The 12,723-nt window shown below is 37.7% G+C and overlaps 1 protein-coding gene across 2 annotated transcripts in view; it reads right to left on the minus strand.

Annotated features, from left to right (window-relative positions):
• Nucleotides 1-4,293: 4,293 nt before the first annotated feature.
• The window catches only part of LOC136883075 (uncharacterized), a 361,554-nt gene continuing 353,124 nt past the window's right edge, over nt 4,294-12,723 (minus strand). For both annotated transcript variants that reach the window (XM_067155245.2, XM_067155244.2), the window contains exon 8: nt 4,294-7,287. In XM_067155245.2, the coding sequence (XP_067011346.1) occupies nt 7,015-7,287 (273 nt within the window). In that variant the 3' untranslated portion in view covers nt 4,294-7,014. The remainder of the gene's footprint in view (nt 7,288-12,723) is intronic.

The following is a 12,723-nucleotide window of genomic DNA, read 5'->3' on the forward strand; positions in this document are numbered from 1 at the left end:
CGCTAGATTTTGGATAACCTGTAAATTGCATTGTACTACTGCATTGGTAACTAGATGTACACTTGATTTGTAATTTGAATTTACACTACTACGAATAACCTATGTAGATCACTGAACTTATAGCTCATAACTTGGAATGTATTTGTAGAATTATCTTGTAAATAATATTTTTAAAACTAAGGATCACGGTGATTCATTTCGAAATCCGCTATCTAAGCCATGTCCATGCCTTTGGTAGGTTCCCAGCCCTTCCATCTTCCCGTTTTGTCGTTCACTAGTTGGCCCTACTGATAAGTTACGTACTTGTTTTGTTGGAGATCCGCGTATGCTAGCTACTGTTTTTCCGAGTGTGTAGTGTTTTCTTATATTGTGTATTGTACTCTTACCTTCCCCTTTTAACTGTGTTTGTGCCTTGTTTGGTGTTACCACTATAGTAGAGGTAACACCTTTACCAAGTTACTGACATAATTGAATCTAACAGTGCCAACGAACTTAGATTTTTTTTCCAAGTGGTCAGAGTCTTGGTAGAACATAGTCTCAAATCTATGATTAAATGAACTGGTTCATAAGACATTTATTAATTATTATACTAGGACTTATGTCGAACTCAGGACAGTTCTCGAACAAACAGTGTTTTCATTTCAACATTATTTAATTTTGAATGGAATTAAATTCACAGAATAAGATTCTTTAGTTCAGTTTATTTCAAGGATCAATTCGGAATAGAACTGTGTGAACTTGAAAGTGATAAGAAGTGAAATACTTCCTTTCCTGCATTATTATTCAGCCAACATTATTCATATTTGACTGTGATAAAGTGACCTGTTTATTTTCTTTCTGGCTGACACATCACAGATTCAGTCTCAATTAACATTACGAGTTCAATTTGATTTCTTATTTTATTGACTGTATTAACTTCAACGTCAGTGACATTATATCATAATCATCAAGTTTGATCAGACTTTAGGGACAGTCTAAGGTTACCTGTGATCTGTTTGAAATCATTATTAATAAATTGTTTGTGCAGAGATTGAATAGCTTACGAGTTCGTTCGAACACTAGTGCAGTGTCGTTCCCATTTCTACAAGTGGTCCTAAATCATCGAGACCGAGCTCGATAGCTGCAGTCGCTTAATTGCGGCCAGTATCCAGTATTCGGGAGATAGTAGGTTCCAACCCCACTATCGGCAGCCCTGAAAATGGTTTTCCGTGGTTTCCCATTTTCACACCAGGCAAATGCTGGGGCTGTACCTTAATTAAGGCCACGGCCGATTCCTTCCCACTCCTAGCCCTATCCTGTCCCATCGTCGCCATAAGAACTATCTGAGTCGGTGCGACGTAAAGCAGCTAGAAAAAAATCATCGAGAACTTCGAGATATTCCAGAAACAGGTCATTATCCTCATGTTTGTTCCATATTGAATGATGTTGATCACAGCAATTATAATAAGAATTATTTCTTATCCACCTATTCAATACAAATCAATAGGTGGATAAGAAATACTTATTATTATTGCTGTGATATTCCAGAAATTCGAGAACTTCCAGAAATTTGAGATATTCCACACCTTCTCAGAAGATGGTGCAGCTGGAAATGAACATTGCAAACCTGTAATGTACCAGTTCCAGCCCAACCCAAGGAGAGACACTTACTGTAACTTCTGTACTGAGGTGATGTTGAATTTTGACCTTTACTTTATGAATAAACTCTTCAACAAAGAAAAACTCCATTATACTTTTTTCTTACAACCCTCTCTTCTGTAACGATTCAGATAGAGACCGGACACGCCCTGCATCAAGTCTCATGCATTGCTAGCCGATGTAATAATATTTACTGTTACAGTATATTAAAAAAAATATAAAGGCCCAAAAATACTGCCTTGAGGAATTCCCCTCTTAATTATTACAGGGTCAGATAAAGCTTTGCCTACTCAAATTCTCTGAGTTCTATTTTCTAGAAACACAGCTGCCCATTCAGTCACTCTTTTGTCAAGTCCAATTGCACTCATTTTTGCCAGTAGTCTCCCATGATCAACCCTATAATGCCTTAGATACATCAATCATGATACAGTCCATATGACCTCCTGAATCCAGGATATCTGCTATATCTTGCTGGAATCCTACAAGTTGAGCTTTTAGTGGAATAACCTTTCCTAAACCCAAACTGCCTTCTATCAAACCAGTTATTCATTTTACGAACATGTCTAATATAATCAGAAAGAATGCTTTCCCAAAACTTACATGCAATGGATGTCAAACTGACTGGCCTGTAATTTTCAGCTTTATGTCTATCATCCTTTCCTTTGTACACTGCGGCTACTATAGCAACTCTCCATTCACTTGGTATAGTTCCTTCATGCAAACAATAATCAAATAGAGTAAGTACTTCAGATATGGTACTATATTCCAACCCATTGTCTTTAGTATATCCCCTGAAACATTATCAATTTCAGCCGCTTTTCTAGTTTTCAACTTTTGTATATTACTGTAAATGTCATTGTTGTTATAGGTAAATTTTAACTTCTTTAGTATTAGTCACCTCCTCTATCTGGACATTATCCTTGTAACCAACAATCTTTACATACTGCTGACTGAATACTTCTGCCTTTTGAGAATCATCGCATACACACTCCCCTTGTTCATTAATGATTCCTGGAATATCCTTCTTGGAACCTGTTTCTGTCTTAAAGTACCTATACATACACTTCCATTTCTCACTAAAATTTGTATAACTGCCAATTAGCTTGCCATCATGTTATCCTTAGCTAACTTATTTGATTCAATTTCCTAGTAAGTTCCTTCAATTTCTCCTTATTTCCACAGCCATTTCTAACTTTATTTCTTTCCAACCTGCACCTCCTTCTTAGTCTCATTACTTATCTGTTATAATATAGTGGATCTTTAGTATTCCTTACCACCTTTAAAGGTACAAAACCATTGTCACATTCCTCAACTATTCCTTTAAACCCATCCCAGAGTCTGTTTACATTTATTTATCGTTTTCCACCGATCATAGTTACTTTTTAAAAACTCCCTTATGCCTGTTTTATCAGCCATATGATACTGCCTAATAGTCCTCATTTTAATACCTTCCTTCCTTTCACATTTATTTTTAACTACCACAAAAACAGCTTCGTGATCACTAATACCATCTATTACTTGGTTTCTCTATAGAGCTCATCTGGTTTTACCAGCACCACATCCAGAATATTCTTCCCTCTAGGTTGGTTCCATCACTTTCTGAATCAGATGCTTTTCCCATATATTAACTTATTTGCCATTTGTTGGTCATGCTTCCTGTCATTCGCATTACCTTTCCAATTGACATTTGGTAAACTGAGATCACCTGCTACAATCACGTTCCTTTCCTTATCGTTTCCCACATAGCTGATTATCTTTTCAAATAATTCTGAATCAACATCAGCGCTACCCTTTCCCTGTTTGTACAGTCCAAAGACATCAAGTTGCCTGTCTTCAGAAATGAGCCTTACACCTAGAATTTCATGTTTGTTATCTTTAACATTTTTGTAGCTTACAAATTCTTCTTTCATCAGAATGAATACTCCCCCTGCTGCCATCCCTATCCTATCTCTACGATACACCCTCCAGTTCCGTGAGAAAATTTCTGCATCCATTATATCATTTCTCAGCCATGATTCAACTCTTATTACAATATCTGGTGAGTATATATCTATTAAATTACTTAATTCTATTTCTTTCTTTACAATACTTCTACGCTTCAGCACTAAGATTATACTGATGACACAATGGATTACCTAACTGGTACTGTTTTGGGGATGCGTCAGTTGATTAGACGCTTGGGATGACTACTTATGCTTCAAGTCGTGTTTGGATTGTCATGAATGTAGTGAGATGTGTAGATAATGTGAGAAATGGGATTGTGATCTTTGAAGTATTTTGTGGCTTTGCAAAGTTTTATTAATTTATTTGGGTGGATCTTCCATGTTTAGGCAATTCATAGTGTTTTAAATCTTTTTCTGGGAATTTTTTTCCCTTTCTCTTTTTTTTGGGGGTGGGTGTTTTTGTGTGAGTGTGTGTGTCTTTTTTTTTCTTGTACCTTTTGGTATTTTTTGGTTTTCTTAATTTGTGTGCACTTCAATTTTCTACTAGAAATGTCCAGCAATTAATTACATTTCTATTATTCTCTGGTTGTTACTGCACTCAAGGAAGGATACTTTTTACAACCAAGATAAATTTTATTTAAATGGAACTGCAGTTCGATAAGAATTTACCTGAAAAATAAGATGGTTATGGGGATGTTTCTTACAAATAAGCTTTTAATTTTTTCAAAACTCATGTCCAAGGATGTGTTTATTTCTGTCTAATTTACCAATGCACAGATTATTCATATTTACAGACATTTTTAATAGATGATATTCCTTTTATTTCCATTTGAGCTTTAAATAGTTACTTCTAATGGTGCACCAATTACAGAATTTTAAAATATGTAGGTTAGTTCAAGCAAAGAAGGTATTAATCTTGAAAAATGAATTCATTGTCAAACTTAATCTCGGAATACAATGTTATAAGATTTTAATGTTTTAATCTTCCCAAATTTTATTTAAATTTTTTCATGGTTTTTAATTTCTGATTACTTCATTTCAATTTTTTTCACCACATTTAAGTCTTTTGGTTTCATAAAGTGTTTCACTGTTTAAACCATTTATGGTGTTTTGATGTTTTTCTCAAGAATTGTATTGTCTGTTGGTGACCCTGACACAGTTTGCCCAGAGTTCCATTGCTTCCTTGTCGTGACCTCCTGCTCTCGCGTGCTTTCTTGTGACTATGCTGCACAAGGCAAAGGAGATACGCTATGTTTATCATATCTGTGTTCTTTATTAGAAATTATTATTTAAGTATTTGTCTTTTACATGATAAGAAAAGCTTATATGATTGGAAAAGCAGATTTGAATACAGCACACAAAACTTAAGCTAAATAAATTTGCAGGCCTATGATGAAGAGAGTAACCGATTACTGTGTGATTCTTACTTATTTCATGAATGTCTCTTTTCTTCATCTTTTGTAATTGTTGGTTTTTCAATGCACCTCCCCTATCCTCTTTGCTGTTACAACATACAGACGTATTCCCACAGTCAGCCATCGGGTGATTAATGGAGAGCACGGTCCAGTATTTTAAACACAATTGAGAAAAAACTTGGTTATCCACCTATTCAATAATCTATACATTTCAGTTTATGAGATTGACGAAAGTCCCATGAACATTGTAAACATGTCATCATGAGTACATTATAATAAAATTATAAGCAACTTGATTAAGAATTGGAGAATTACAGTGTTCATTGTCCATAGTAAAACATTAAGACAAATGATGAATTGAGAACATTCTTCCTTATAAAAGTTACTTACGACTCTCTTAGTAAAATACATGGTTTGCTAAAATCAGTCATTGACTTATGTCCTTTGAACTATGAATGGAAAAGCGTAGTATTGCTTAAGTTTTCCAATGTATGTTCCAAACTTCTAATAACATGAGTTAATGTTCCTTGTTTAGTTGTTGCTCCTAGTACTACTCTCAAATCTGGACTCTAATCTTCTAAAAGTGTAGAACGCCAACATTCTTCATGGTATGGTGGAGTGGCATGTGTACAGTAGAGTAACAGTATTTCATAAAAACTTCTTCCTCATAGAAAGACATGTTTTTTTCTGAAGATGCAGACAATTCTCCATGAAACATGAAGACAAAATCCCAAAAGATTATCATGTCCTAACTAGTTATGGGAGCAAAATATTTGAAATAATTGTGAGTGAGCACCTCAGGGAACGGGGAAGGCTGGTGAGGACTGTATACTCCATCCATGGTGCTAAACACTTGTATTCTGTCTTCATCATAGTTGTAATGGTGTACCATTAGACTCAAGGCTCAAGGCACACAACAGGAAGTTTACGCGAACCCATTGTGCACTAGGAACATCTCAAACCTGAATTGTCCAGCACGTTCCTTACAAGTTATTCTTATCCATCAGCGCTGATTTGAAAACTTATCCAAAATTGCAGAATAAAAATCTACATCTCAGAACTTCCATCACTACCTCTCGTGCCATCCACTATCAACTTCTTCCTGATACCTCTATCCTATCCTGTTTTTCTTACTCCTGTTCCAGTTCTCTGGCCTCACTACCCAAGTAGTTCCTTGTTCCTTCCTGGTCGTAAACAGCAGCCCACATGGTGTCCCGACTGTTCTCTGTAGTCCCAAATAGCTTAGTGGGGCCATTTGTGCGCCACGTGCTTGTGGCATCGGAACACTGCCCCTTGATAATAATGAACTCAGATTGCTTTGGAGTTCACAGATCATCAACGACCTATCACTGGTGGGCCTAGAGTGAGTTAAAATAGGTTCTCATTCAAACTGACAAAATCACGGTACACAGAGAACAGTGTAATGATTCCGCTGCACCCAACGAAGGCTCGCTAGGCTCCCTGTGTTTACCTACAATGAGAGAGTCTTGAGCTGGAAGGACTCCATCTTACATTCTCAGAGTTGACCTGTTTCATGAACCATTGCCGTTTTCATGCGAGGTCACATTTCCATTTGCCTCCTGAGATCTAAGGAGGACGTATATGTTAGGAACGGCACGGAGGGGGCTGTGGACTGCTGCCTAATTGAGAAGAGAATTTAAACCCCTCTTCGTTACAAAATGTTACCACATTATTAATGACTTTCCTGCTTGAAAATGTATAACATCCCTCAATATCTTTCTCTGAGTTGGTGTCTCTGTCGCTCCCTAGACAGTGATAGCATTAACTAATGCACATATTGCATTCCTCCTAAACCAAATACACAAGAATATTTCTGGCAATTATTCATGAAACAGTCTAATTCTTAATACTGGAAGGTGAGGAGAAGAGTATTTCACCTTTAATCACCAAGAAAGAGAGAGAGAGAGAGAGAGAGAGAATTATGAACAATTAACTTCCACCATTTGCATTCCTTGTCTTAATGAAATACTGTCTGTTTCCTGGCACAGGTAAGTACATCACAGAGTCTTCAGCTTCTGTCGGAGAATCTTGCCAGATGGGTTACGAGGGATGACATCAAGAAATCTCACTCCACCACTTAAGTTCTTGTATTTCACTACTCGGGGCTTCACATGCTCGATGATTTCTCCTTCTGTCAACTTTGAATTCGGTCGAAGGACGACGAATGCTCGTGGAATCTCCCCCGCCTTGTCGTCAGGGATGCCAACCACAGCCACGTCTGACACATCAGGCAGTTCCATAATGATGTTTTCCAATTCCGTAGGAGAAACCTGAAAATAAATAACTGTTTAGTCCCACAAACACAGTAAACATAAGGAATCTCAACTGTGATCTGAATTATTAAGACTGGTCCCAATAAGAAGAAAACGCAATATTTAAATTTTGGTCGTATGTATGTATGTGCATCGTAAGAAGACAGCTAAGCAGAATTTAATGAAAATCCACATTTAAGGTGAGAAGAGGTGGCACTGCAATACAGGCTAAAAATGTCTACGTAAGTATTGATCTTACTGCTCCTACAATGCATAATATTATGGATATATATATTTTTTTCTGCCTTATCATCGTTCCACTGTTCCTTATAATTACCAGACAACAGCAATAACTACTTTTTACAGGGATATTAACAAGAGGTTCATTCCATCAAACATTATGTCGTCATCGATAGGGAGGACATTACCCGACAGGATTATCATACGTCCTCTTTTTTGTCTATTGTCTATACATAAAGCTAATATTCCTATCTGGCCCATTATTAACTACAAACCCAGCCCTCTATATAAATTTTCTCAATTTGGTCAACGTTTTCTGACTAAGAACTATCAATTTCTCTCTAAAAAATCCATCAAAAACACCACCGAACTAATTGAAAAAATGAAGTCATTCAATATACAACCCAACCATACTCTTCATTCTTTTGACATAGTAAATATGTATCCAAGCATACCTACAACCAAACTCTCCTCTACTGGGCAAATTGGCCATGCGGTCAAGGGCACGCGGCAGTGAGCTTGCATCCGGGAGATAGCGGATTCGAATCCCACTGTCGGCAGCCCTAAAGATGGTTTTTCGTGGTTTCGCATTTTCACACCAGGCAAATGCTGGAGTTGTACCATAATTAAGACCAATGACCACTTCCTTCCCACTCTTAGGCCTTTTCTATCCCATCAGAGCCATCTGTGTCGGTGCGACGTAACACAACTAGCAAAAAAACCTCTCCTTTATTATTGAAAATAACTTAAACAGAGTTCTCTCAGTAAATTAGAAATACAAGATTTAATTTCTCTTCTGAAACTAGTCATTAATAATAATTTCTTTATGTTTCCAAATATCCTTATTTGGGCCAGGTATGTTGACGACACATTTCCTGGATTTAACTATTCTCAGAAACCCTTTCGCTTAATCATATAGAATCTTCAGGAAACAGACACAAACTGCCAGTACTATTTGTCAAGATTCCATACACCCCCAAACACACAAACGGGCAGCGTACAATAGCATGGTTCATCATGCATTCATGATACCTATGACTAAGAAAGACCTCAATAACGAACTCAACACTATAAGGGCAATCGCCAAATTCAACGGTTAGAACAGATCATTTATAGAACAGATAATCAATAAATTCAGACACCAGCTTAAGAACACTCTCACAAAAGAAAAACCTAAAACTACCATTTCATCTACTTTTACATTCAATAACAATGTCCGTCAAATCACCAATCTCTTTCGAAAACATAACGTAAAAAATTTCTTCACAACTGATAACAGGACTTCAGAAATTATACACAATTCAGCATCTGTCAATACCTCTAACATATTTCCTAAATCCAGAATCTATAGATTCAAGTGTAATGACTGCAGTGCTTCTTACGTGGGACAAATAGGACGCAGCTTCACAACCAGATATTCAGAGCACATCAACGCAGTAAGATATAACAAGTTTTCTGCTATAGGCCAACACATTACGCTAATCATAAGTTCACTGACATTGAACATGACTTTTAGATACTTCAAATAGCAAATAAAGGACCAATCATGAACATTGTCAAAAATTGTTGTATTCATAGTGGTCAATATTTCAATCCTAACTATAATTTTAATAAAATTTCTGAGAGATCTAATATTCTTTTTGATCTCTTAATTAAACGGTTAAAAAATATTAGACCATCAATAAACAACTCGACCTTTCAAACCATACGTAATATATATCCTCATCATTTACCCCCCACTACCACATCCTTCCGCTCCACCCTAGCTCCCTGACAGTTGCTCCGCCTCTATCCGTCCCCTCCCCTTCACCTCGGCCCTTAACCTTATGATCACATCCATCAGTCCAGCTCCGTCTGCCAGTCAAACAGGCTGCTTAAGGTGAGTTCGTTTCTAGTCATTTCTCATCATTTCTAGACATTTCGTTTTATTCTTTCCTTCCTATCTTTTGCCTAATTCGGCTTTTAATTTCTTCTCCAGGTTCCAAAACCCCACACTGAAATGAGAATTAATTCTTTGGGTCTAACCAAGTCCATCACATGAACATTTCTTTCAGAACCAAACCACAAATCAAACAAAAATCTCAACATCACATGACATTAAACTCTGCAGCATATTTTCAACAAGATTAAAGAACTAAAGACATATACAAGCTGGACAAACTACCATGTGTAAAAAACAATGGAGTCATCATTTTTAAAAGGATTTTATACTAAAGTGTAATATCATCATGTGCCATATTTTATTTAATATTCATCTCTGCAGGTGTTGCAGTGTGTTTTAAAGTTGTTTGTGTTTGCCTGATTTGACTTGTTGGCTGATGAAGGCACGAGTTAATTGCTGAAACTAATACCTCATGTGAACGACATGCGATCAATTCACTTTAATAAATGTTTTTGTACTGAATAGGAGGACCCCTAATAATTTCAATAGTTATATTGTTATTATTATTATTATTATATATGCGTTAGGCCCTCTAAGGAGCACGTAGAACCATTAGTTAGCATTCTTCTTCTTGTTTCTCTTATCCTCCCAAAACTTCTTCATCCTCGCACTGTGAGTCTATCGTCTTTCTTGAGTCCATGCCTCCTGGAGTTTCAAGTTTCTTGTACATTGTCTGGCTGCAAAACTGTGCAAGTTAATTTTGTGTATAAATGTAGCCCTTGTAGTTGTCAGTGGGTCAACGCCGATTTCTGCGAGATCTTTTTGGGTGTCAGCAAGCCACCGTACTTTATTTTGTTGGGTTCCGCTGATAATGAGGAAGATTTTCTTGGTCAGTCGCGAGTCATCCATTCGTGCTAGATGTCCGTAGAATTGCATACAGCTTTTCCGGGCGATTGAAGTGAATCTTTCGGTCAGCGAGTCAAGTTCTTCCGAGCTTTCTCACATCCATATTCCATCTTGGAACTTTGGTCCAAATGTTTTCCTAAGTATTTGCCGTTCCATTTTCTCGATGCCATTGATATTGATGGTCAGTGTTGATGTTTCAATCGCGTAGAGTGCTTCAGGAAGAACTACTGTATGGTAGAGACGCAGCTTGGCTTGGATGGAAAGGGATTTCTTATTGTAGATATTCCAGGTGACTGTGTAGGCTTTACGTAATTTTTTGGCACGGGTTTTGTTGGCTATCCTGTCGTTACCAGTGCTTCCGATAATTTCACCTAAGTACTTGAAATGTTTAACTCGTATGATATTGCCATATTTGGTCCCAAGTGATTCCACACTGGTGTTCTTGGAGTCCATGTACTGTGTTTTCTCATATGATATTTGGAGGCCAGTCTTAATAGCAATCTCATGCAGATTCTCAAGAGCGGTTCTGGCTTCCTCGGGAGTGTGGGTGATTATTGCTAGGTCGTCAGCAAAGGCAAGACAATATCGATTCGCTTATCTCTCGTTCCCATATTTATCCCGTGTACTTCTTTCTCCCATGTTCTAACGATCTTATCTAGTACAGAATTGAACAGCAGTGGAGATAATCCATCACCCTGCCTCACGCCTGTTCTTATCTCAAATGATTCAGAGATTTCGCCCATGAATTTCACTTTAGAAGTTGTGTTAGTTAAAGTCTGTTGGATTAACTTCGTTGTTTTGTTGTCAACACCATATTCATGAAGTACATCTAATAGGGTGGCATGGTCAATTGAGTCGTAAGTTTTTTAAAAGTCAACAAAAGTGACCACTGTTCAAATTGATTGGCGATGTTGGAGAATCATCTAGAGGTTCCAGATCTGTTCTGCACATGATCGGTGAGGTCTGAAGCCCGCCTGGTATTCTCCAATCTTCTATTCTATCTGTTGTTCTAATCTGGTATGGAGAGCACGAGAGAATACTTTGTAAGCAATTGAGAGGAGAGAGATACCTCGGTAATTGTTCGGATCTGTCTTGTCACCCTTTTTGTGTAGAGGATGAATCAAAGCAGCTGTCCACTCTGCAGGTATGATTTCGCTCTCCCATATATCCGCAATGATGGCTTGTAATCAGTCAATAATGACCTCACCTCCGATCCTGAGCATCTCGGCAGTTACACCATCTTCCCCTGGTGCTTTGTTGTTTTTCAGATTTAATACAATATTCTGTATCTTGTCATGTGTTGGTGGAAGTGACTCATGGTTTGGGGTTGATATGCTGAATTGCAGTTTTTCGGCAGGAGGTTCACAGGTATGTAACGCATCAAAGTACTGCTTTAAGATGTCACAGCTGGCTTTTGTATTCGGCTCAACTGTTCCATCGATGCAATGAAAACAAATAGTAGGGGGTTTGTAGTTAGTCAGTTCTTCTCTAAAAGTTCCATAGAAATTTCGAGTGTTGTTCCTTTTGAAATCGTAATCAATTTCCGACAATCTATTGAGGTGGTAGGTACGTTTAACTTGTCTAATAGTTTTGGCTGTTCGCTTCTGTATTTCTATGAAGTTACTCCAATTTTCTGGTGTTTGGTGACTATGCTAATTCTTCCAGGCTTGCATGCGGGATTCCAGAGCTCTATCTCAATCGGCAGTCCACCACCTGTGTTTACGTTTTCGTGGAGGTTGGCCAAGTTTCTTCGCTGAGTCTTGAATGGTTGCAAGAAGGGTGTCCCATGTTTCTGTGTTAGTCTGCATTGATTCCATGAATTCCTGTGCGTGATCTTTTAAGTATTCTGGATCAATGTGTGGTATTTTAGGTTTCTGATAACTTTTCCGGTTAGGTCTGAAGCGGACTTTGATTTGTGAAAGATGGTGGTCGGACTCTACGTAACCCTTGAAAACTTGCACATTCATGATTTCAGGAGAGTATTTTCCTGTGATGGCTACGTGGCTACATATGTTGATTAGGTGATGTCCATTGGCATTAGTCTTCTTGTGCGCTGAAAAGCACCCAATGATCCTTCTGTATTCTCGTTCCCTGCCGATTTGTGCATTGAAGTCCCCAAGGAGAATTTTAACGTGATGCTGAGGTATCTTGGCGAGTGCTCGTTCGAGTTGCAACCAGAACTTCTCAATTTTGTTTTTGTCAGTTTCACTGTTCACCGGAGCATGTGCATTAACCAGTGTGTAGGCTTTGTTAGCACATTTAACCGTGAGTAGAGAGAGACGTTCCGAATGTGATGTAAAATTTATCACCGAGTTCTGTATGCTGTTATGTACTAGGAATGCAGTGCCCAAAATATGTAAATTACTATTTGCGAGTTAAATTGCAGGCCTCCCCTTATATATTCGATATCCACCTGAATCAAAGTG

This window comes from Anabrus simplex, chromosome 11 (assembly GCF_040414725.1).
Source record: "Anabrus simplex isolate iqAnaSimp1 chromosome 11, ASM4041472v1, whole genome shotgun sequence".
In the NCBI taxonomy this organism is placed as follows: domain Eukaryota; kingdom Metazoa; phylum Arthropoda; class Insecta; order Orthoptera; family Tettigoniidae; genus Anabrus; species Anabrus simplex.